At 43.1% G+C, this 23,450-nt stretch overlaps 6 protein-coding genes across 9 annotated transcripts; 2 read left to right on the top strand and 4 right to left on the bottom strand.

The window, feature by feature from the left end:
* Nucleotides 1–479: 479 nt before the first annotated feature.
* Nucleotides 480–7,356, bottom strand: LOC111594110 (ethanolaminephosphotransferase 1). 3 transcript variants are annotated; one of them, XR_002751089.2, is made up of 6 exons: nt 6,633–7,356; nt 6,497–6,565; nt 5,770–6,392; nt 5,519–5,699; nt 1,370–1,804; nt 480–557 (listed from the first exon to the last, which is right to left on the bottom strand). XR_002751089.2 is itself a non-coding variant. In XM_023307268.2 (5 exons), exons 1-5 carry the CDS (start codon nt 6,705–6,707, stop codon nt 1,481–1,483), a joined length of 1,272 nt encoding a protein of 423 aa, XP_023163036.2. In that variant the 5' UTR covers nt 6,708–7,356; the 3' UTR covers nt 1,306–1,480. The 3 variants fall into 3 exon arrangements, 1 of the variants encoding a protein (XP_023163036.2); XR_002751090.2 differs by having other exon boundaries at nt 487–557; nt 1,377–1,804; XM_023307268.2 differs by lacking the exon at nt 480–557 and having other exon boundaries at nt 1,306–1,804.
* Nucleotides 1,948–2,477, bottom strand: LOC111594113. The gene has a single exon (XM_023307271.2). It carries the CDS (start codon nt 2,354–2,356, stop codon nt 2,027–2,029), a length of 330 nt encoding a protein of 109 aa, XP_023163039.2. The 5' UTR covers nt 2,357–2,477; the 3' UTR covers nt 1,948–2,026.
* A 456-nt stretch (nt 7,357–7,812) lies between the features above and the next one.
* LOC111594109 (centrosomal protein of 104 kDa) lies at nt 7,813–13,496 on the bottom strand. Of its 2 annotated transcripts, none has more exons than XM_023307266.2 (8): nt 13,354–13,496; nt 11,054–11,221; nt 9,962–10,982; nt 9,606–9,744; nt 8,557–9,545; nt 8,353–8,498; nt 8,188–8,289; nt 7,813–8,119 (listed from the first exon to the last, which is right to left on the bottom strand). In XM_023307266.2, the coding sequence occupies exons 1-8, from the start codon at nt 13,391–13,393 to the stop codon at nt 7,977–7,979; spliced, it is 2,748 nt and encodes a 915-aa protein (XP_023163034.2). In that variant the 5' UTR covers nt 13,394–13,496; the 3' UTR covers nt 7,813–7,976. The 2 variants fall into 2 exon arrangements, with proteins under 2 accessions (XP_023163034.2, XP_023163035.2); XM_023307267.2 differs by having other exon boundaries at nt 9,606–9,720.
* Nucleotides 11,697–13,019, top strand: LOC111594112 (cytochrome b561 domain-containing protein 2). Its single transcript, XM_023307270.2, has 3 exons — nt 11,697–11,994; nt 12,134–12,326; nt 12,392–13,019. The coding sequence occupies exons 1-3, from the start codon at nt 11,818–11,820 to the stop codon at nt 12,706–12,708; spliced, it is 687 nt and encodes a 228-aa protein (XP_023163038.2). The 5' UTR covers nt 11,697–11,817; the 3' UTR covers nt 12,709–13,019.
* Nucleotides 13,497–13,671: 175 nt separating the features above from the next.
* On the top strand, nt 13,672–14,640 carry LOC111594100 (probable dolichol-phosphate mannosyltransferase). Its single transcript, XM_023307254.2, has 3 exons — nt 13,672–13,832; nt 13,895–14,105; nt 14,189–14,640. Exons 1-3 carry the CDS (start codon nt 13,729–13,731, stop codon nt 14,597–14,599), a joined length of 726 nt encoding a protein of 241 aa, XP_023163022.1. The 5' UTR covers nt 13,672–13,728; the 3' UTR covers nt 14,600–14,640.
* Nucleotides 14,641–14,718: 78 nt separating this feature from the next.
* Nucleotides 14,719–22,502, bottom strand: LOC111594104. Its single transcript, XM_023307258.2, has 10 exons — nt 22,086–22,502; nt 19,651–19,790; nt 19,397–19,596; nt 18,035–19,337; nt 17,573–17,678; nt 16,715–17,514; nt 15,945–16,662; nt 15,687–15,877; nt 15,147–15,622; nt 14,719–15,085 (listed from the first exon to the last, which is right to left on the bottom strand). Exons 2-10 carry the CDS (start codon nt 19,722–19,724, stop codon nt 14,865–14,867), a joined length of 4,089 nt encoding a protein of 1,362 aa, XP_023163026.2. The 5' UTR covers nt 19,725–19,790; nt 22,086–22,502; the 3' UTR covers nt 14,719–14,864.
* Between the last annotated feature and the right edge of the window lie 948 nt (nt 22,503–23,450).

Here is a 23,450-nt window from a genome sequence, read left to right as displayed (position 1 = left end):
GCTGCGACCGCGTAATGTTTGCTTTTTGCCCACTTGAAGTGGAAGAAGGGAAGGGGGACAGTTTTGGGTTCTCCAATTGCGCACAGTGGTCTGTGTATTAGATTTTCACACCAATTAGGCAATGAGGAAGTATTTTGATATCCAGCTAATCGGCCGAGCACGTACTCAAAATTGATCGACATCTGGTTGACAGCTGTGCAAACCGGCTGGCAGGGCAGTCGTGGGGACTCTATTAGAGGTGCAGTTTCTACGCATCAATAAACCAATTAAATAGATTCAATTCAGTAGAAGAAGACTTCCAATTAACTTTATTTATCTATCAGATTAGCGCAGCGATTCGAAGAGTTGCTTCTCCTGTTGCTTCTGCATCGCCATCGGCATCTGCCGGTCGATCTCGTCGGACTATAATTATTTTATTTCATTTCATTTTTTTGCGTGTAAACTAATTTGCTTTCAGATGTTGCTAAATGTTCGCCGTCCGATCTGCAATCGAGATTCACAGCCGACTCACAGAACTCATTTGAAACACTTAGCACTTGAATTGTAATTTGCGTTTTCTAAAATGTAAATTTATTTCTTAAGTGGTTGTTGTCTTTTGTGTGTTTGCACAGTTTTCAAGGATAGGGAAGCGACATTTACAGTTAAATATATATATATATGTGTGTGTGTCTGTATATATATAATTAAGCATCCATAGTTAAGGTTTACATATGTCTGTGTTGCTTTTAAATAATAATTACATAGTATGCATTTAAATAATTAGAGGTCTTGGCGGTTATATCTTAGTTAAGAATTGCATGAATTTCAATTTGCTTTTTCGCACAATTTAAGCTAAAACAATATAAAAATAATACAAAATAAATTAAGCACATGTAAGGTATGCCATTAGATATATATCTATATAAATTGAAGTATACAGTTTACGATTACGCATATGAACAAATTTAGAATATAGGAAGCGAGCGTCATTTCTGTTTCTGTTTTGTTGTTTTGCAAATTGTCTGTGATGTAAAACAGATGTGAAAATGGAAATGAAAATGAAAATCAAAATCAAAATCTAAATTAAAATTAAGATAGATGATTTCAATGTCATGGGTTCAAATTGCATTAAATGATGGCAAGCGGCCACTAAAAGATACTAAAAGGAATAATACAATCAATTTTTAGAATACTTCGTTTAGTGTGTATTGATTATAGATCGTGTCTAGCCCAACCTAAGCAAACTTTTGTTTCTTGTTACCTGAGCATTTTTTGTTGTTGTTAAAGAAGCGCTAACTAGAACAAATGTATACATACATACATATAAATATACATATACATATACATATATATATATATATTATATATATATATATGTGTATAATCTCACATCTCACGTGATTTGACATGAAAAAGCCTCCAAGTGGTCGAAGCACATCCGAAATAGTTAATTCGCTCATGAATAACATATTTTTGCTATAAAGCACAGCCAATTTGTAGCCTAATCCTGTTTCACTGTGGTCCCCGACTGCTCCGTATGATGATCCTGCAGCGACTTCTGCTGCTCCTGCTGCTGCCATTCCAGATGCGTCACTCGTTTATGCACTGTAAAGCAAACCCGATTGAAGTGCTCACACATCTGATTCACGACACTGGCGCCGTAGTGCCAATGGGTCAATGTGGTCACAATCAGCAGCGTGTAGAGCAGCGGCCGTTCCAGCGAGGGCAGCCACAGGCTCGCCAACAGCGACATCACGAACATAGGCGTCTGCCAGTGCCAGGCCTCGCACCGCGTCACGGACATTTGCGACACAATTAGACGGCACTGCAATTGAAAAGCCATAAGTTAAGCTATAAATTAAGGAATACATTTTAGCACAAAGATTTATTACGACTAATTAACACACTGCAATAAAAAATATAAAACAAAAACAGCAATTTAGAAAAGAAGTTCTATCATCAAGCAACCTCTCCTTAGCCATCCAATCGATGTCTTTGGTGTTCATTCTCAAGCATCTTGGAGACGCCGCCATCCTCTTTCAAGCACTCATAAGCGCTGCTGATACCAGCCATACATTTGGTTCTCAGTCATGGGACGCGTTCTGACATGCCTCGCTGCAGGCGGGCTGACTGAAATGGCCGATGGCTTGGCTACAACATTCGAATTTGCTTCTGGCAGTAGATCCCTACGGTGCTTTTCACGCATCTCCTGAAGCTTCTCATCGCTGCAGTTGAAGTACGGCCAATCGTGTCGGGCGTAGAACTTGAAGGTCAGCGGACCGTCAGCAACTACTTCCAGAGTCTTAACTAATCCGCCGTTGACATCAGAGGGTAAATCTGTGGTACGGCGCCAACGACGACGACGATGTCTTGGCATGGTCTAACACTTTCCACTTAAAACCTCTCAAAAATCTCAATCAAAGCGTATAAAAAATTAAAAATTAGAAATTTAGAATGGGAAACTGTGATGTTTAGTTCTTTAGGATCGTTCACTGACTATGAAAACGATTGATTAGAACCGGACTACTGTTGCTTCAAAATACGTCCTTTCGAATTTCAAACTTTTTGTATTGCTTAGAGGCGGAGACATTGGAATAAGGTTTGAGTCGACTAATGATTAGGCTGACGAGCTGAGCAGCTTCTGGTAGAGATTGATATTAGAAATCTAGTAAATTTAGCAGATACCTCTTGGTGACTCTAGGTCCTTCCTTCAAGCCCAATTCTCAAAATCGAACCCATAAAATCGCCGAAAATCAGGAAATGGTAAAATAAGAATTATTAAATAGTCCAAGTCCTTTGTTCTGCGATTGATATATCAGCTCAACTTGGCTCCTTCTGCAATAGCCAAACACATTTCAAACTGATTCCATGTGAACCGAATGGAAAGCTAAGCAGCTACTCTACTATAGCATGACTCCTACTCAACCTTGACTCATACAGCTGAACTATCAACGGAAGCTTATTCCACTAGATGCGACTTTCTTTGAATGCAAACTCATGCAGATAGATGGCACGAGATGAGGTGGCTCCTCGCAGATAAGTTCAAGATATAACGAATAGTAGTTGGACAGGCCAGAAAAGCAAAAACAAGGAAAAAAGACAGAATAAGTTCTCTGTTTTTTTTTAGGTATAATCCAACAATGAAGGTTCAATAATAACTAGATTTTGCTCAGTGTGCTGTCCAGGTAGATATGTCTATGTGCATTATATTGGCCAATGCGCATCTGCCTAATTTAATGTAGATACTCATATCTAGGACTTTGGTTTAGCAACCGTCATTAAATTGGTTTCCAGGATCAGCTTAATCAGGGGATCACTTTCGCGTGGAAATACAAAGATACCACGATCCTTGGCCTTGTACTGAAAGGCTCGATGGTGATACCAGCCATAAATTTGATTCGCAGTCATTGGCTGCGCTGTGGGGTGCTTCGGCTCGTACTTTGCGACGGTTCCATCTTCCGCCGGAACATTGATCTCCGGACCCTTCTTGTCGAACTTTTCACGCATGCGCCGAATCTCCTCATCGGTGCAACGGAAATAGGGCCAATCATGGCGGGCATAGAACTTGAGGGTCAGCGGCGTCTCCGCTTCGGTCACCGTGATCGGCGATGCCTTTGACTGCTCATCGGTACCGTCAAAGTTATTTTTCTCCAAGTCTGCAGCGCAACGCCGACCACCACAGCAAAAAGGTGGCATATCGCTCAAATTTTCTCTCAAATGTTTTACTTCTGACTGTTAATATTGTTTTCAAAGCTGAGAATTTGACACTGCATAAACTGACGTCTGACTGCTGCTCTGATTGTGTGATTATCAGTATATCCTTAGAGCAGCTGTTGATAGACATAGATGCACCAAAATGCCTTACATTATGCGCTCCATATGATGTCGTTGCAAAAAACTCATGTATAAAGTAAATAAAATAAATTTCCAAGCAACAACAATTAAAAGCAAAAGTTTAGTCAGAACTTCCCGAGATACCCTGGACCCTACAGACTTCTGTGCCCACGCACAGATCTATGTGCGTGTATTTACCAAAGCACAAGTCTCTGGATTTGACATACTTTTTCTGCGAATTTTTGGGGAATTATAAAAAACCTTGTATTCATTACAGGGACCTATGCGGAACATCTGAAGTATCCAGCAATTTCGGTATTCAAAGTACGCTTAAAAACGGCTTCTATCGATAAGGAAATGGAATGACTTATGGGCTTGCCACGCCGTCCTCGGCCTGTTGCATACATTTTCACATTTTCAATGGATTCAGCGTATAAAAACAGAAGCAAATGTGGGCTGCATATGTGTCTGATATATTATGGGTATTATAATTCTATATAATAACACATTTATACAATTCTGAACCCTTTAGAATCTTTATATTCCGGAATGTTAAAATGTATACGATTTAACTGATCTTTAAAGAATGCTTTCAGCTTGAGAAGAGCTAGCTGAAGTATGGTTTATATACTTATAGAGTTACTCTAACAATACCCAGCGAGAAACTAAATTAAAAAAAGTAAATATTTCATCAATAGGCAATTAGAATCGTTAATAAACATCATCTGGGTGAAATTTCGAAGATCTAATCGTTGCTTATAGCTAATCAATGAGCAAGTCTAATAATAATCGCCTCAATGGCCGGATCATATAATTTATAAAAATATATAAAAAGAAACTCAACAGTGTTCCACATGTAAAATGCTCCAATATCTCAAGCTAGATTTGCCACGTCCATATAGAATTCTTATACAGTCCGGGAAGGACGACAGGTACAAATAGCTGTAAAACTGTTGAATTTATTGCTAACGATTTGCCAAGTCTTCAGCTCTAATAAAGCTCAACATACAACAGAATCTATACCAAGCTTCACACAGTAAAACCCGATGGTGGTGTACAAATTTGAGTTCCAGTTCCTAAACTGTTGTTCCTAAACAGTTTAACCCGACTATATACTATATATTTTTGATATATGTTCGTTTACTTGAGCATAGATGCAAAATACTTGTCTTTCTTTACAGCTGGTTAAAAACACGAAAATCTAAGAATATTTTAAGTTTCAGACAAGTCTCTAGCCCAGAGCTGGATCGAAGCTATATGTGGTTAGCCTCTACTGTACCCATGTTCAATAAAAACAGAATTATATATACATAAATGACAGATTGTGGCCGTAAAAGCCCGGCTAATATTATTAAACATGTGCAAATACTCATTTCGCTGTTTTTGCTTTCAGCTACGCTGAGCTGTTCTAGTTGCAAAGCAAAACCCCCTTGAAATGACGAATATAAACCACGCCACTCCATATCTAAACTGAGTCAGTTGTTACGGCCGATAGCAGCCGATATTTGGCACTCGATGAGGGAGGGAGGGGTGGTACGGGGAGACTATTAGGTCGCTAATGACCCAACAAGTGTTCGAGGCGGTCATGATAATAGCAATTCTTAACAGTAAACAATATGCAACTAAATAGTTTGAAGTCTTAAGGCCAAATATGTGTAGCGCTTTCCCAATAGTATGCAGAGATAAGAAAAGATAAGAAACTTACGCTGACGTTGGAGAAGATTGTGCCACTGAGCATGAACATGGCGCGCGGATCTCTTTCCATAATATCATTGGGCGACAGAAATGGCCAGACCAAGAGCAGCACAAAGTAGGTCACGAATGGCCACATCGGACGCAGTGCCTCCCATGCTGACAGCAGCCGGCCGGTGCGCTGGGCGTATGAGCTGTAAATGCAAACCAAACCAAACACAAATTTATTGTTAAGTTTCTGCATGGGATGTGAGTGTTCCTTACTTGTAGACATTGAGAATTACAAGAGGTAGATTGGCCATGGCACTGACATGCAGCACAGCTTCCATGACATTGCCCAACGGCAGAGTACCGAGCGAGCCCAAGGGCAGCTCGAATTTCCAACGCTCGAAGCCCGCCCACCACGTGAACATGTACATGGCTGTGCTGCCCCACATGCTGAGATCATAGCCCCACGGCAGATACAATATGCCCGTGTTGTATTTCTCCCAGTGCGACACAAAGAAATTGAAATAGACCGTTAAGCAAACGTAATACATTCGCATCGGCCGCACCGAATAGACCCTGCTGCGTCCAAAGATACTGTACAGACATGTGGGTATAATCATGGCCGTATAGGAGTCCAGACCATGATCAAACAGTTCGCCCAGCGGACCCGACAGACCAATGCGACGCGCCTGTTTGCCGTCAATGCCATCCAGCGTGTACGCAACAAATATGTTGATTGCAGCGCTCAACCAAACCCATTTGGGTATCGGTGTCGTACCCTCCTCACCCGAACTGGCCTCGAAATTCCAATCATAGTAGGAGAGCAGCACCAGATTCATCACGCTAAACAGGAAGCCCAGAAAGGTCATCAGATTAGGCGCAAACCAGCGCGGGAAGAACTGCATGAGCAAAGAACACGTACGTTATTATGATTATTGATTTTCTTTCATTTGTTGTTGTGGTTGCCGTTGCTGTTGCTGTTGCTGTTGCTGTCTGCACTCACCTTGACCAGCCAATCCCAAAATGGATGCATTACATGTTGGCTGAGCGGCGACGTGTCTATGGCGCTGTACTGTATCCATATATAAAGAAGAAGACATTAGATTTATGAGCGCGAATCCTACCCCTGCCACTCCTACCTTGTAATTGTCAAAGCCTTTGATTTGCTCCCGTGTCAGGTACCGCCAGTGCAGCAATCGCCAGATTCGCTGCATCTTTATGTATGTTCAAGGCGTAACGCACGTGCCCCGTTGGCTATTTTACTCAAAGAGATTCTCTCTTATATGTACATACGTATCAGATATATATGATTTAATCTAACAGGGAAAACACGGCAGCAACGTGCCACTATCCTAATAATTGATGTTGTTGTTGTTGTGACAATTGACTGAATGGCGGCAGTGGCTTTTACGTTAATTGTCAATGCTCAGCGCATCGTTAACTGGTTTGCACGATAGATTTGCTTTTACTGGCTACAACACACACAGAACCAAGGCAAACGGTCAATTTAAGAGCGTGCACAGTTTGCTATTATTCCACATGCGAAAACAAAAAACTTTGCCGGCTGTTTTTTCACGCTTCATACACACATACACGCGCACACGCATTTATATACACTAGATTACTGACGCACACTAGCACACATACACTCTCAGCTGGTTAGGGGGTTGGTTTTCAAAACACTTTGACGCATTCTCCTTTATGGAGATCGTATTTATATCTATTATTTATTAAATTTATATTTATCAACAAATTTTTACTTATACATATTAACACAATGTAACAATACGCGAGTGTTAAGTGTCAATTAATTGCCTCATGAAAAGGTGGCACTTATTGCTGCGACAACAGTGCTGCCAGCTCAATCTACTGCCAGTGCTGTCAAGCACCGAATGTAAACTAATTTATCGAATTTTGGCGGAATTTACAAATTTAAATTTAAACTGAAACATTGTTGATGAGCTCATATTTTTGGAGTAGGTAATTATATTTTTTTATTTATAAAATTTATTTTTGTACAAATTTGTACTTCTATTTATCTTCTTTTTACTAACTGAAAAATTACACTTTTTAAGCTATGCACTCGATACTGCTGTAAAAGTGCTGCCAGCTCTGACCAAAACGCCTTAAAAATATCGATTATTAGCGCACTTTTTAAATGTAAATTCAAATTCAAATTCAAAATTTCAGTTGATTGGCTTTATTATTGTGGGACGTTTAGAAATTCGTGTTTATGTATAGTTAACAAATCACATTGCGTAGAAAACATATATACTCGTATAAAGTGTAACAAAATGTAAATAATAAATAATGTTGAACTTAACACCAAGTCCTGTAACAAAATGTGCCTAAATTGAATCTGTGTGTAACAAAAATTACTTTAAATTACGCTAATGGCCTTAATAGTTGGCTTGTCATAAATGATCTACCTTATAATCGAAAGATAGTTCAGTTATTGGTGACTTGTGTCGTAAGGTATTTGTTTAGTTTGATTTCTTTAAATTCCGTTTACGTATATTGCCTGGACATCCGCCTGCGCTTAATAGATGCAATTTCCAACCGCCGTCCAATGGCAGATGCACATCATCATGGCAAAGTGGACAGCGAGCGGCACCCGTTTTTAGTTCTTAAAGTAGACAAATAAATATATAAAAAAATTGAACTACCAACTTCAGTTAACATATTATAAAATACCACGACAAAAGTCCTCCATTTGATGTAGCTCGTAAAGCTGCTTATGCACCGACTCCGTGCAGCGTGTGCAGACCACATAACTTTCCTTGGCTTCGCATTCCGCTGCAGTTGCAGAAAGAGGAAAATAGTGAATCAGGTTTTACATAGCATAGCAACAAAGCTTACTAGTTAAATGATAGTTGAGCGCAGCTACCTCCAGCACCTGACTACACTGTGGGCACTTGGTGAGAAAGGGGCAAGCTTTCCAATAGTGACGATCCAGTTGGCTGGCATCACTCCCAGTGCAGCACCAGCCACAAAACATGCAATTGCTATCATGAAAGGTTAACTTAAATACGAGACTTTTTATTAAGAACTCATTGAGCTTACATCTTTGGTGTCGTCTCTTCAGTGGACTCGGAGTTAGTAGCAGATCCTTTGCGTGAGTTTGTGGCCGACTGCATGGAGCGCTTCAGTTGCTCGTTGTACTGCTGTTTGCCATTGCAGCTGACGTAGCCATTGCCCACAGCTGACGTACCCAATGTCATTCCGCTCTTGCTCTTCAATAAGCGCGATGCGTCTGTGCTGGTTGTGGGCTGCATTAAATCTGCATCATTGCCTGAATTGTGCACTTCAAGCAGCTCCTGTTTGCGTTCCAAGTCTAGTTTATCAAACTCCGTAAAAAGCTGGCGGTAGAGCAGATTGCGACGCGTGATGTCGTCGTCGGGTGGCAGCTGCTTGCGTACAAGTCGTGGATTCACCTTGTAGACGAGCAGCAGTATACGTTCAGCCACTTTGCGTACCGGCTCCGCTGGATGATGTATGCCAGAGCAGCCACAGTCGGACAGAGCGCGACATGTCAATCCGCTGTGCTTATCCGTGCTAATGCCCTGTGTATTCACCAACTGTTCGAGCATTTGCAGCCGGCTCATGGCCAGGCGCTGGTGCGTGCCAGAGCCTACGCTTCGCGACAGCGCAGGTGCCACCAGGTGCTGCTCGGCGACCTGTGGACATGCGGCAATGCTGAGTATGGTGTGCTGCGCCAACGTATGTAAACGTGCCGAAGGATCACCCGACTTGGCCAGTAGCTCAGGCAAAAGGCGATCCACGCATCGAGCCACCTCATTAGGCGACACCCGACCGGGCACATATTCCAGGAACAGCACCCGAACTGTTTCGGTCGCCTGGTTAAACACAGAGTATACAGCATCTCGAACGGCACGATGCAGCAGCAAAGCAGCGCTGCGTGCCACTTTGTTGGGACTGGCTGCATGCTCATTGCTTGCCACCTCGACTGCTTCCTGCTCCTTGAGAAAGCTGCGCAAGCGCACTAAGCCATCCTCACGATCCTGAAACTGTCGCGAATAGAATAGCTCAACCTGAAAGAAACCAAATCTGATTACTATAGATATAAATGTTAGTTTGATAGCAAATCTTACCAACTCGCTGCCAAATACCAATATGGGCAGCGCAGCTTGTCGACGCTCGCGATCATTGAGACGCGAACGGCTGCGATTGGGATCCGCTTCGAGCAGCGCATTGCCCTGACACTCCCTTAAAAATTCATTAGTATTTGAGCTAAATAGTTAATGGTAAAGGAACGAGACAACGTTTACGGAAACGGAGAAATAAAAAAAGCAGCATAAAAATCGACGAGAATTACTTTTACTTTGGCGTTTCTATAACTATTATGTTTGTGTTGTGCTGCTTCCAACTCATGCCACATGCAAACTTCTTCCTAACCACAACAACAACAATAGCTACAGATTGATTTGTTGCTTATATTAAAACTTACTGCCTCAGCGTGGGTATGGCTCGCTCCTCGTAGTCCTCGTAAGAATTACGCGGTGCACTTTTATTTCGTCTTCTTAGCGATCCTTGTCGACTGGACATGGGCGAGCTATGACGTGATGCCATGGGCAGGCGCGGCGATTGAGGCAACTCATCGTGAGATTTAGCATGCAGATGCAGTGCAGCTACGGGCGCAACAATGGCAACCTCATTGCTGGGTGACTTTTCAAGCTGTACGCTGCTGCACTTGGGATTGATGACAGCATCGGCCAAAGCGTGTGCCACATCCTGTAGGCTAGGTGCAGCTGGCAGGCTGGGCTTCCCACCCGCATAGATCTCGCAGCTCTGATCATTCTGGCTGAGTGGCCCATCGTTCTCGAGTAGCTGCTCTACTTGGAGTTGTTTGAGCACGCAAGCGCGATACATTTCGATCTGTTCCTTGCGCAATTTGGCCGCACTGAAGTCTTCTTGTTGTACCGCTTGCCGCTTCGCTAATGCATATCGACCCAAGCGTTCACCCGCTGTTCGCAGCGCCGTCATGCAAAGCTTTAATTTGCGCGCATATTCGAATCTCTCTGTGCTGACTGCCTTCAGCTTGCGCTGCTCCAGTTCGCGTATGTGTTGCACGATGGACTCCTCCACGTACATTGAAAATAGCAGATCATCGCATATGGAGGCTAGTGCCAGTTCACCCGTGGCCGTGTCTATAGGTGCCGCCTCACTGGCTAGGTGCTCGTCGCCCTCACTGAGGGCGGCCGTTTCCAAATCCTCGCCGAGCACATTAACCGCCATCAATGCAATCTGTTGGGTGCTGTTAAACTCATTGCAATGAGCGCCAATCAGACGCAGCTTCAAGTGCGTCCCTCTCCTAGGGTTCACCGTCACGCTCTGTAGCTCGCGCGATTTGTAGTTGGTATTCGCATTGTCGGCGAGCGCAACAAAACCAAGAAAATCAAAGTATTGTGAGGACGGAGTGCTAGGCATCGACTTTGGGGAGTAGTGCAGCCAAAGCTCCACTTTTTCGGCTGAAAGATCAAATTATTTATAGCCAGATCTTACAAAGTAAAAGGATTTCTATTCAAATAGCCGGACTCACGTATCAAATACTGGTGGGCCAAAAGCTGTATGCGGTAAATTTTAGCCGGCTGGTGGAAACGCAATATGATGTCGTGTGTGCTGACTCCGCTGTCCACAGCACTGCGCCAGCCATGTACCGTGGGACCATGTGTGTTCAACTCGCTGGCTGGAAAGCCGGCGTCTTCGTCTAAAAGAAACCAAAACACAATTAACAATTGATTAACACTAACAGTGTTGGTAAGCCGAATATTGTAAAGTGGTTTAAGATATTGAGTTGGGAACATTTGTTCATTTTGATCGATAAGTTCAGTTAGTTCACCACTAATGAACATCACATTGAGCTTGAAACTATAATCGCAAGTTAAATGATTAACAGAAGTGCGTTATGCATGATTGACAAAATCTGTTTTTATAGACATAATTTTCAAACTTGAGGAATGATCTCTACTGGGACTTGTATACAAGCTATTTAGATCAATTGTTCATTTTAATGACCTATTCAAATGAACTTTTACTGAACGATATGATACATCTCTAAACAAAACAAATGTCAGCTGTTATCTTTAGCGTTAGCTTTTAAGCTCATGTATAAATTAACTGAAACAAAAACAATACATTAAGAGAGGACTTAGAATGACGCTATCACACATACAAACAGAAATGATTACGTGGCTGTGCTTCGTTCTGACGCTCTTTATATGCGCAGCTCACTGAGAATTAGTTTAGTTTCGTTTTTAGCCTGAGGCACAACAGAACGTGTACTGCTTCTCGGCCGATTTCAAAATGCCGCAAACAAGAAGCTCCTCTTCTACGTCGTCCTCATGGATGCTGCAAATTGAAAGCTTATTAAATAGTATAAATCATATGCTGATCTTCTTGGTGGGTGCCTTCTTCTTTACACTCGCCAGGAGTCTGGAATTTAAGGATACGGCCATGCACATGTTTATGACTGGCACTGGTGTAAGTAACACGAAATAATTTTGATAACAGAACATAACTATAAGCTAATAACGCCATACATATTGATTTCATATCGCAAACAGTACTAGCTGTACTACTTATCATTAATTTTGTCACCTTTATACCTCTGGTTTTGCAGTTCCACGTACTAATTGCCCAAGCATTGATGTCACACTACAAGGTAAACCCAATAACCCGCTGGCTCTCGCACAAGAACAAATCCCGTTTCCATGGCCTGCTGCAGCTGGTCGGTGGGTCGATGGTTCTGCTTGGTGCTTTGGGCAAGTTTTCCCAGAAGGACGTGCATCTTGACACCTGGCATGGTAGATTCGGTGCGTGTGCACATACATTTCACACTTCAATGAACACTAAACACATAATTTTAATTGACTTTTAGGTGTGGTCGCAGCCTTTGGGTGCGCTGCGAGTGTCGTTGGCGGTCTGGTAAACTTTTTCCAACCCAAAATTGCGTTGAAACGTTTTCCACCCTCTGAACTACGATTTCGTCATAACCTCTTTGGGCTGCTCAGCTTTACGATTGGCATGGCTGCCATTTATCTGGGCTACTATTCAAAGTTCTTTACACGCGTTGTAGATCATGAATTCATACCTGCCCTGATGCTAACCACAGTACTGGTCTACGTCCTTACCATAATTGGACCTGTGGGCTCGCTACTAACGAAGCTGAAGTACAGAAGGCAAAGATCTGCATAAAAAGGGTCGTCAACTAGGTATACAAATTGGTGAAGGTTATGAGGCTACATAATGGGGATGCTCCCCGACAATGACTACAATAAAAGGAACGTACAAACTTTCTAAAGCGCAACGGAGGCAATTTGAATCGTCAATTGGCTTGGCGCTTCGCGCTTGGCTCGTTGCCAATAGAATTCTTTGACTGCATATTTAATTGGATATGCGTTGCAGACATGCCAAACATATTATGACAAACCGCAATCTGTCAATATAATGAAGATAAACGCAAACAAGGACCATCGCAGATTTCAAATGCATTATTGCAGTTAGTAAGCATTCTAAAATTTATGTCTTAAAAAATAAAAGAGTGGTAATTGTGTTTAATGGTTACTCTAGATCAATATATAGATGTATGTTTAAATAAATGTTTTGTTATTCAGTGAAATTACTTTAAACGTTGTTTAATTAGGCGTCGCACTAGGCGTATGTGTGATTTTTTATCGATTTCTCAAGTGCAGCCAAATGGCGCGCGCTCAACGCTGGACTAGCGCATAGCAAATGATAACTAAAATAAAAATATAAAACATAAAGAAACAAAATTAAACGAAAGTAAATCTTAATTTGTTTAAGCAAAGGGCAATTCTACAATACTTAAGTTGTGTTTACCTGAAGCGAATACCACATTAAATGGAATTTTCTTGGCCATTGTGAAGTTAGTTACAATATATATACATCAACTTAATTGAAGTCTCTATTGTGCCTTTAGCAGCATCTGTTTTTTTATGCACAGACTAAATTAAAATTAAAGAGCGGTGCATACCGCCGTATCTATGGTTGGAATGCTTTTGCACAGTTGCAGCTAGTGCAGTTTATTGATAGCGTTGATATATCGATAAATAACAGCTGTGTTCAAACTGTGTTTACCAATACTGTTCGATAGTATACATATGTGGTATGAACGAAAAGTGAAAGATCTAGTTCTTTTATTGAACACTTCCCTAATGATTGTTAAATTATTTGTGTTCGTGTAAGCAAAACAAAATGCCAACAAATGGCCATAAATACAGCATTTTGCTGCCCACATATAATGAAAAAGACAATTTGCCAATTATTATATGGCTAATTGTAAAATATATGAAAGCCAGGTAAGTACGGGATCGTATGCTGACGAACAGGAAAATTGAAATAAAAGCAATTGTGTTCTCAGCGGCTACGACTACGAGGTGATAGTGATCGACGATGGTAGTCCGGATGGCACATTGGATGTGGCCAAGGATTTGCAACAGATCTATGGTGAAGATAGAATTGTATTACGTCCACGAGCTGGCAAGCTGGGCCTAGGCACTGCCTACATACACGGAATAAAACATGCGACCGGCGACTTTGTTATTATCATCGATGCCGATTTGAGTCATCATGTGAGCATAGATAAAGCCGATGCACAGACGTGTGCTATTTCTGTTTGAATAGAATTTATACGCGCGTGCCTCTTTCCTTGCAGCCCAAGTTCATACCCGAGTTCATAAAGCTACAGGAATCGGGTGACTATGACATTGTCTCTGGCACTCGTTATGCTGGCACTGGCGGCGTTTACGGCTGGGATTTCAAACGCAAACTTATCTCGCGTGGTGCCAACTATCTATCCCAGGTGTTGCTTCGACCCAATGCCAGTGACTTGACGGGCTCCTTTAGGCTGTACAAGAAACCGGTTCTGGAGAAGTGCATTTCGAGCTGCGTCTCTAAGGGCTACGTCTTCCAAATGGAAATGTTGGTGCGTGCTCGTCAGCATAATTTCAGCATAGCCGAGGTACCCATTACTTTTGTGGACCGTATTTATGGCACCTCCAAGCTGGGCGGCACTGAAATAATCCAGTTCGCGAAGAATTTGCTGTATCTATTTGCCACCACCTAAGAGCGGATAACAACATTAACAACAATAAAGCTAGATGACTTAATGAATCTTTAATTTATAATTTCTTTTGGTTATTTCTTTAGCCTTTTGTACATCTGGTAAGTTTTGTTTTGTTTTTTTTTTTTTTAAGAATTTTACATACAACTAATGAATTATGCATGAGAAGATTTTATATGTGATATTTATATAATTCGGAATTATAATTTCTTGTTTAATTTGAATAATGATATCTAAGTTTAATTGATTCAGGCAGCTGTATCAACTTTTAATTACTTAAGTTAAAAACTTTGTGCTGGTTGTCGGGATTTCCATACAAGGTGCCACAGTCATCCTCCAGAGCATTGGCAGAGCTGCCTCCATAGTTCTTCAATGCGAGTGTTAGCAGATCGTTGCGATCCTTGAGGGCGAGTACGACAAATGCCCCATTTGGCAATATCTCACAGGTGCTGATCTGTGCTGGTGGCTTAAAGACGGCCAAGGACTTAGCTGCAAGCCAGAGCAATAAAATAATATAAGAGTTCATTAACACTAAAAGGGCTCTTCCCACCTGTATTCAACTCCCACATCCGTATTGCACTGTCCCGTCCCTCCTTGTCGAAGGACAACAGCACTTTGCCCAGTGGATCGAGTTTCAAGTACGTGACAGGCGCATTGTGTCCAATGAGAGTGCATTTGCAGTTGCCTGTAACTAGATCCCATATCAATATCTTGGCATCCTCCAGGCCAGCAATGACACAGGCATTTAGCTGGGATATGGCCAGAGCTACAGTATTGCAGCTGGGCTTCCACTTTTTGAACAAGGTGCCGCTCTGCAGATCATAGACTACAATGAAATTTGGCGTTGTTGGTTCGTTAAGCTCCTTGGCCACCACGCAAACGTAAGATCCTTCATGCGTGATGGCCGACAGTGAAGTGACAAAGTCATGATGCGGAATTCGCAGATCGTAGAGCAGTTTGCGCTGCGATAAATGCCAGACGAGCAGTGGAAATGGCTTCTGCGTCTCATCGCCGCAAACCAAAATTCTAAAAATGTAAATAATTCAATATGAGCCGAAAGGTAAGCCGTAGATATTCTTCGCTTGCTCACCGTCCATCGCCGGAGACGAGGAGCGAGTTAAGAAAACGATCCTCGCCCGCTTTGAAAGTGGTTACACAATCGCCCGACTCCAGATTCATGAGATTCACGTACATGCGATTGCGTGAGAGACAAACCAAATGATTCTGATCGTGCAGGCCGAAGTAGGGCATCTTCTGGTTCATCACGCCCTTTAGTGTGACCTGCACATAGTAAGCATATTATAATATATGTGAATTATATTGATATACAATTAATATTCAATCATACCTTAAACTTTCCCTCGTCCAGATTGATGACTCGAATCTCGCGACGACACAGCACAGCTGCCTCGTAATTACCCACGGGGCACATGGCTGTGGGCTGCTGAATACCCTGAAGCTCGCGAATGCGACAACAGTTCTTCACATCCCAGATGCAAATCTCAGCGCGCTCGGTGCACAGCGACGCTACATAGCAGCCCGGCTGCGGCAGATTCATTAGCACATCGTAGCCCCTGACAGCTGGAGTGGCAGTGGCATCCGGTTCGGCTTCGTTACTTTCATTGTCATTGGCATCCAAATCGGCATTGAGTATCTCAAGAAAGGCGAACTCTAACTCATTTGTGTACTCCCACCAGGAGCGTATTTTCTCGTCGTCCTTGAGCGTTGAGGACTCCTTGAAGCGTGTTTTCAGATAGTACTTCATAAGCGTATAGAACTGTTGGCCATCGTAGCTAAGCTCGTGGAGGTAACGCTCCAGAAATTGCTTCAAAAAGTTTATATGTACATAGCCCGTGGAACCCTCGCTGCCAGCCAGCCACTCGGCATGTAGAATGTCATGCATTAGATGCGCCGGGCCCGTGGCATGCACTTTGTTGGCTATCCACTGCAAGTCCGTAAAGTAGAAACAATTGAAGAGTATGTCGATCTTATGCGGCGCCGGGTTATCCTCGATCACCGCACAGAAATGATGATAAGGCAGTTTTAAGTACTTCTGGTAGTTGTAGCTGCAAGTGGATAAAGTTAGTTACGGAAGTTTGAGACAGCAATTTGACCTACGTTTTTACGCCTGCGCTGCCTTTGAACTCGCTGTCCTGACGATCGAAGTAGTCGCGCAGCGCTTCATGTACCAGCCACTGCTTCTGCGCATACCTCGACAGGACGGCGCGTCCAAAGCTCCTGTCCGCTATTCTAATATTCTTAAGACTTAAAAGCATTGGTCCCATCAGCCAGCAGAACTTGGACCAAATTTTGAAGACGACCTGCGCCTCCAGTTGTGTGATCTTTTGAAAAACGCCCAAGCAGTCGCTCTCCCGTATGCCCCATGGCGACAGCCGCACAATCAACAGCATCAGCTCCACTTGATCTGCCGCAAACTTGGTCTCCAGCACCTGCAATATCTTGCTGGATATATCCCCAATCTCGCTAATTGGCTGCGCCACGTGGCCCAGCCAGGCGAGCCACCACAGCGACTTGGCATGGTAGGGCGTCTTGCCGTGCAACGATTTCCAATCGTCGGGCAGCTTGAGGGCTCCATTTGCTGCATAGAAATCGCCCCCGCCGGAGCTTAGTATGTCGTGCCATTGGCGCTCGGTGAACTGGCGCAGACGCAGGAAACAGCGCTGTGGAATGCCCAGCTGCGCCAGCGCGGCGAGCATATCAAATGGATCACTGGCATCCTCCTCTTCCTCCCGCTCGCTGACCGTCAGTATCAGCTTGCCGCAGCTACCCAGCTGCAGCGGCAGCCAATCGAGTGCCGCATCCCGCTGCAGTTCATCCAAACCGTCAATGATTAACACAAAGAAGCGCTGCTGTCTAACCAATATCGCTTTGATGACCTCTGCATAGGCCTCGAGTGTCTGTGGGTGAGCATTAAATGTGGTACTCTGATTTCGACCTGTGCATTGTTCTACTTACGTGCGGCACCTGACATTGTTGACCCGTCTCGAGCACCGACATCTGATTGGCTATCGAGCCGAACAGCGAACTGATGTCCGAGGAGCGAGCGCTCAAATTGGCATATCTGCGGAATGAGAGATTAATTTATATTCGGCATTAAGATATTGCTGCTTGAGGCCATAGGACTAGGATCTACGAAGCTAAGAAGCTTTTCCTACATGACGGAAACCATCAAAGCCAAGATATTTTATAAATATATATTATTTAATCGACTTGAATTGAGAGGCGTGTAGAAATCAGACACCTAAAAATCTTTTAGCTTTGGTTTCGGAATGGAATGAATGATTGCTTGATGCACTGATATAAGAATCAAAGATGCTACTGTGGCTTGGCCATAAGATTGAAGCAAGGCACCAATCAAGCACCTTGACAGATATCTCCTAAAAGGTTACGGCATCTCTGGTGACGTTTTCGGCTCACCTCAGGACCAGCTGTGCCTCCGGCTTCCATCGATGCACATTCTCCATGATCTTGGACACCAGCACACTTTTACCGCTCCCTCGGGCGCCCGACACGACCAGCGGCTGTGAGGTTCCATCGCGTATGTAGCGCTTCACATCGTTCATAATGTCGAAGTTGGCCGAGTTTTGGGCTAGCAGCTTCGAGTAGTGTCCAATCAGCTGCAGTTCCTCGAGGAGCACGCGATCCACGCCCAGCGTGTTGTAGGGTATACTCTTTTGCAGATGCTCCTCGAAGATGCCCGCCAGCGACTTGTCCAGCAAACTTTCGATGACCGATGACAGCTCATCGTCCAGGATGTTCATGGTGGGCAGCATTCGAATGAGATTCTTTTCGCACAGCTGATTCTTGAGCTCGGCGTAGATGCGAGTGATGCGGCGCAGTACCTCGAGCTCCAGCTGTGTGGCATTATCCGGAGCGCGTGAGTAATGGGCACCCGTCTGTATCCAGATGCAGCGCTTGGCTAGCTCCTGGCTTATTAGCACCGTATTGTTGATCTCCTGCTCTACGACGGTGGTCAGATACGAGTCTTTGACGTCGTCCGAGAAGAGACGCAGCAGCACGGCTAGCAGCTCGTTCAGCTCCCCATTCACCTGCGTGGAGTACGGATCGATTTGCTGCGTGTACAGCCGATGGCACATGGGCTGGTAGGAGTTGTCAATGGTATACCATTTCTCCAGCAGCAGTTTCTCTGCGTCGCTGGCGGCGCTCAGCACCGAGGTAAAGTCCTGGCTCTCAATTGTCAGCGGCAGCATGGGTGTGCCCAGGGTGGAGCCGAGGAAGAGCACCGGTATAATGTATGCGCCAGTCGCGTGGCGCGTTATCTCGCACAGACAATTGGCTGCCTCCTCATGGCCGCCCTGTGCCTCCAGCGGTGTTTGCGTCCAGCGCTTAACCTCCTGCAGCCTTGAGAAGTCCTTTTTCGCATTGCCATTCGCCTGCTCCAGCGAGGAAGTCGTCATTGTTGTCGTGCCCGCCTCTTTGGTCAACGCCTCGCTGTCGTGCACATCGGCAATGATGAAATCGAATCCCTTGCTTTGGCACTTGCTCTTGAAATGCTTATACAGACTGTAGATGACGCGCTTGTGCTTCTTGTACTCGGTGCTATTGTCGGCCAATATATAGATGACGATCTTCTTGTCCCGCTCGATCTTACGACCAGGCGGTGGCTTGCCCTGCAGCATGCTCAGATTGCCCATGCCCGGACTGCCAGTCGATGCATCGCCAGGCGCCTGCGCCCCCTGCGTCGTGTTGCTGTTCGCCTCTGCAAGTCCAGAATTCAGTAAGATTCGCAGAACGAAGCATGATAGCTCCACAACTCACCTTTCTCCGTGGCATTGGCCTTGGGCTGTGGCGTCTGCTGCTGCTGCTGATGTTGCTGCTGATTGCCGTTTGAGTCATTGGTTTGGCTGGCCTCCGGCAGCGCTTCCACGTCGGCCAACGGTGCTCGCTTCTCATTAAAGTCCTTCGCATCGTTGCCCAGCTGCGCATCTTTCCTATCGGCTTCCTCGTAAGGTGGGGAGCTGTAAGGTTTAGATTAACATGAGGCTCGCCTAGAGATCGTGGCTGCGACATACTCATCAGACTGCTCGGAAGCACTATCCTTATCCTTCTTCTTCTTCTTCTGCCCCGAACTGCAAACGTTGCCCATGGCTAGTGCTAAGAACTATCTGCTTCCCTAAGAACTTGCTTTAACTTAAAATTGACTATTGTTGTCCTGCAAGGGAAGAGCAAGAGAACGCATTAATTATAATAATACATAATATAAATAATAGATACATAATATAATATTATGTGAGAAATTATGTGCTTTGTATATTCAGAGTTTCAAGTTCATTGTAAGTGGCAACACTGTGGATAAATTGTGACTCCAGCCAAACTTTTTAAAATATTTAATTGTGAACACACTCAACGCAATTCTTATTGTTTAAATGTTAACATGTAGTTAACATTAACTTTTTTGTTAGGGTGGCAACACTCGAAGCTTTAATATTCGCTGGCTTAATATACGCAACATTAAAGGCAAACCCTAATTATGTGTCTTTTACCATTCAGTTAACATTAACTTACTGTGAAAGTGGCAACACTCAAGTTAAGTTTAACATTAAGTTGAAATACAAATGTAAAAATATCATTGGAAAATAGTAAAACTGTTGTTAAATTGTTATTTAAGTCTGTGCAGCATTATCATTCCCTCAAGGTCGGACTTTTTAACTGTAAGCATTACCTTGTGAAAGTACCATGGGACGGCTGATTTACATTCTAGATGTAGGTGCAGCAAAAGTTAACATCCACTTAGTATGAACTTGTTAATTATGCTAAATTGTTTGACAAGTGGCAACACCAAAATTGTAACTGTTAGCATTCAGTTAACACTCAAATTGTAAAACGCTACGAAAATGGCAACACTCCAGTTAGGCTCTGCTTACGTTCTGAAAATGTTGACAACTTCTTAACATGCACTTGCTACATGATAACATTAATGTTACACAGTCAAGCAAATACAAGTCGCTGAACGTGGCCTTCTTAGAATAACACTGACTAATGGCAACACTAAAGTTAGATTTGCACTTTTATGAACCACACTGGAGGTAATTAGTGTAGTTCTAAGCATACAGTTAACAGGAACTTCTCTTACCAATGCAAAGTGGCAACCCTGCGGTTAAATTAGCAGTTATACCAGAGCGAAAATGGCAACCCTAGACTTAAATACGCATTGTAATTTCGCTTTTAACTCTTATCACTCGCTTAACGTGAGCACAGTGATATGAGCCCAGCAAAAGGATTCGATAAGGATAAACGAATACGTCTAAGATTAGATTTAGTAAGAGTTTTTGCTCGATTTCCTCGTATCCGCCAGTCTTCACAGGCAAAGTATTTAATTGTGCATAATCAGATGCTTCCTGAAGTGTCCTCGTATCGATTTACATACGGCCTGCAGGGATGTGGCTTTTGAAAATGCCTCTAGGCTTTAATTTTATGCCAGGTACACATAAAACACTGGGCGAGGGGGAGTGAAAGCATGAGACGAGTTGAGTGTGTACGTTTCTTAAGCACATTTACAAAATATTTACATTTAAATACCAAATATATAAGCAGCACTTGGTCTGCAGCTGAAGCATCAGAAAATGTTTTTGGATTATTTCCCATAAATATTTTAACTATTTTGAATCTTTCAGTACCACAACAGGTCAATGACAAAAACAAAAAGAGAATGTCCTGTGCAAGGTGCGAGACGCAGACTGAGAGAGACTGAAAGAGAGCCAGAGCGAGAGAGAAAAAGCTCAGTGAACGCATGCTCTCTGCTGAACTTTTATAGAGATTTTCTGCGTTCGAATTGGCATTGGCGTTAATCAAGTGGGTCCGCCTGGCTGGGTGGGTGGTGGGTTGATGGTGGTTCGTTGCTCTGCTGCCCCTGTGGTGTGGTGTGGTGCGGTGTGGTTTGGTCTGGTCTGGTCTTGGTCTCGTTCTCAGTCTCGGTCTGGTTCTGGGTTTTGGATTTTTGTGTACACGCTTGAAAATTGTCGGCTGCTGCAGAATCCAATTCTTTTTTTAGTTAAATATTTATTGGATATCAAAAAATGTTTTCAATCGTGGCACATTTTTTCCCGATTTCTTTTTTCATGCTCAGTTTGCGCTAAAAATACATTTGTTTTATATACACAGCCACACAAATGTATGTATTTGTGCTTTAATTTTGTTTTTATTTTGTTACTTTTTATATTCGACATTTGGTCGCGCATTTGTCGCACATTTTTTATTCTCTTTTTTTTTAATTTCTCAATAGCAATTAATATGTCCCAAGCATTCCTTTAATAATAATGATCTTTTTCTATTTTTTTGCGCATATGCCACTTACACGGCTCGCATACATGTGTGTGTGTGTGTGTGTGTGTGTGTGCGTGAGTGCGAGAGAGATGAATGGGACGGGGGGTGAGGGAGGTGTGCTTGTGTGTATGCATCGCTTAGTTGGTTATTTGATTTATTTTAATACACAAATTCTGGCACTTACTTTTCTTTACGCGCTTTTCGCACGCTCCCCTCACTGCCCGATGACCGAAGCCCAAAACCCGAACCCGAACCCGAACCCGAAGCCCAAAAACCCGAACCCGAACCCAAAAGCAAAATAAATTTAAAACATTTCCACCCACTGCACTTGCACTTGCCGTTATTTGTTTTTGTTTTTCTTTTTTATCACACAGCACTCGCCTCAATTAATTGCTTAATCAAAACGTTCGCCACACGCTTGCACTAAGACATTTTCGACAGCAACAACAACAACTGCAATACAATACAACAAAAAAATAGAATTGAAGATTGTTTTATGCTCTGCGCCGTTTTTCTTTTTTTCTTCCTATTTCTTATTTTGCTTTCGCTTGTGCGCGCTTTGGATAGTTTTTCCCGTTTTGTGCGTTGTGCTCCGTGCCGTGCGTCGTTCTGCCTGTGAGCGTTGGAAAATTTCTCGACGGCGAAACGTGTGTGGCGAAAGCTTTAAGCGAAAGCTCATGTTCACTCTCTCTCTCTCTCTCGCTCGCTCTCTCCTCAAGTTCTGGCGAGGGCTGCAATTGATGCGGAAAAGCGTAGTAGCAACTGACAAAGGGTAGCAGCAGAATTTTAGAAATGTGAGCGTTAAGGTGGGCGGGAAATTTAATGGCAGCGATTATGAAATCATAAGTTAAGCAAACAAAAAATCATACTGTATTTATTAACTACAACAGTTAAATACAGATCAGACACAAACCAATTAAACATCCTGTGTGAACGAATGTTGTATGTATGTATATATTAATTTGTAGCAAATACGCATTTGTGTAGAGTTCCATGGAATTCATCAACGTTAAGCAAAGATACAAACCCTGTACGTATCGTATCGTTCATGTAGAGTAGTGTAGAGTGTTTGCACTCAGTGTTTACAAGCCAGTTAAACAAATGTTAGGCTTGGCTATAACATCAATAAAAAAAATATACTGTTTACACAATCAGTTTAAATATATTTGCGTTGCACAGACAAAACCCGTCATCAAAACTTATGTATAAATGTGTATGAATACATATTGCTTTGGCATTTTTGTAGAGTTTGGTAGTACTTACTTATGTTTCAAATTGCGAATCCTCTGCCTGTTAGAGCTGCGTTAGACTGTACACATCTAAATCAGGATTTGAATAGAGCTTACCGGTGTTTAGCTTAGACAGAATCCTTATACGCAGCAATATATCATTTTCTACACACACATATGTACGTGTTAGTAGAGTATAGGTATTCGTGTAGAGCTGTGTAGACTACATCAGAACTTAGTTGGGACACAAACCATTAACGCATCCTCAGTCTGTCGGAAGCGATGCTGCTCTCACCATCTGTCACCAGTTGAGAGCAAAA

Source organism: Drosophila hydei, unplaced genomic scaffold (assembly GCF_003285905.1).
Source record: "Drosophila hydei strain 15085-1641.00,03,60 unplaced genomic scaffold, DhydRS2 tig00000149-arrow-pilon, whole genome shotgun sequence".
In the NCBI taxonomy this organism is placed as follows: Eukaryota; Metazoa; Arthropoda; class Insecta; order Diptera; family Drosophilidae; genus Drosophila; species Drosophila hydei.
This window is presented reverse-complemented; position numbering and strand designations above follow the sequence as displayed.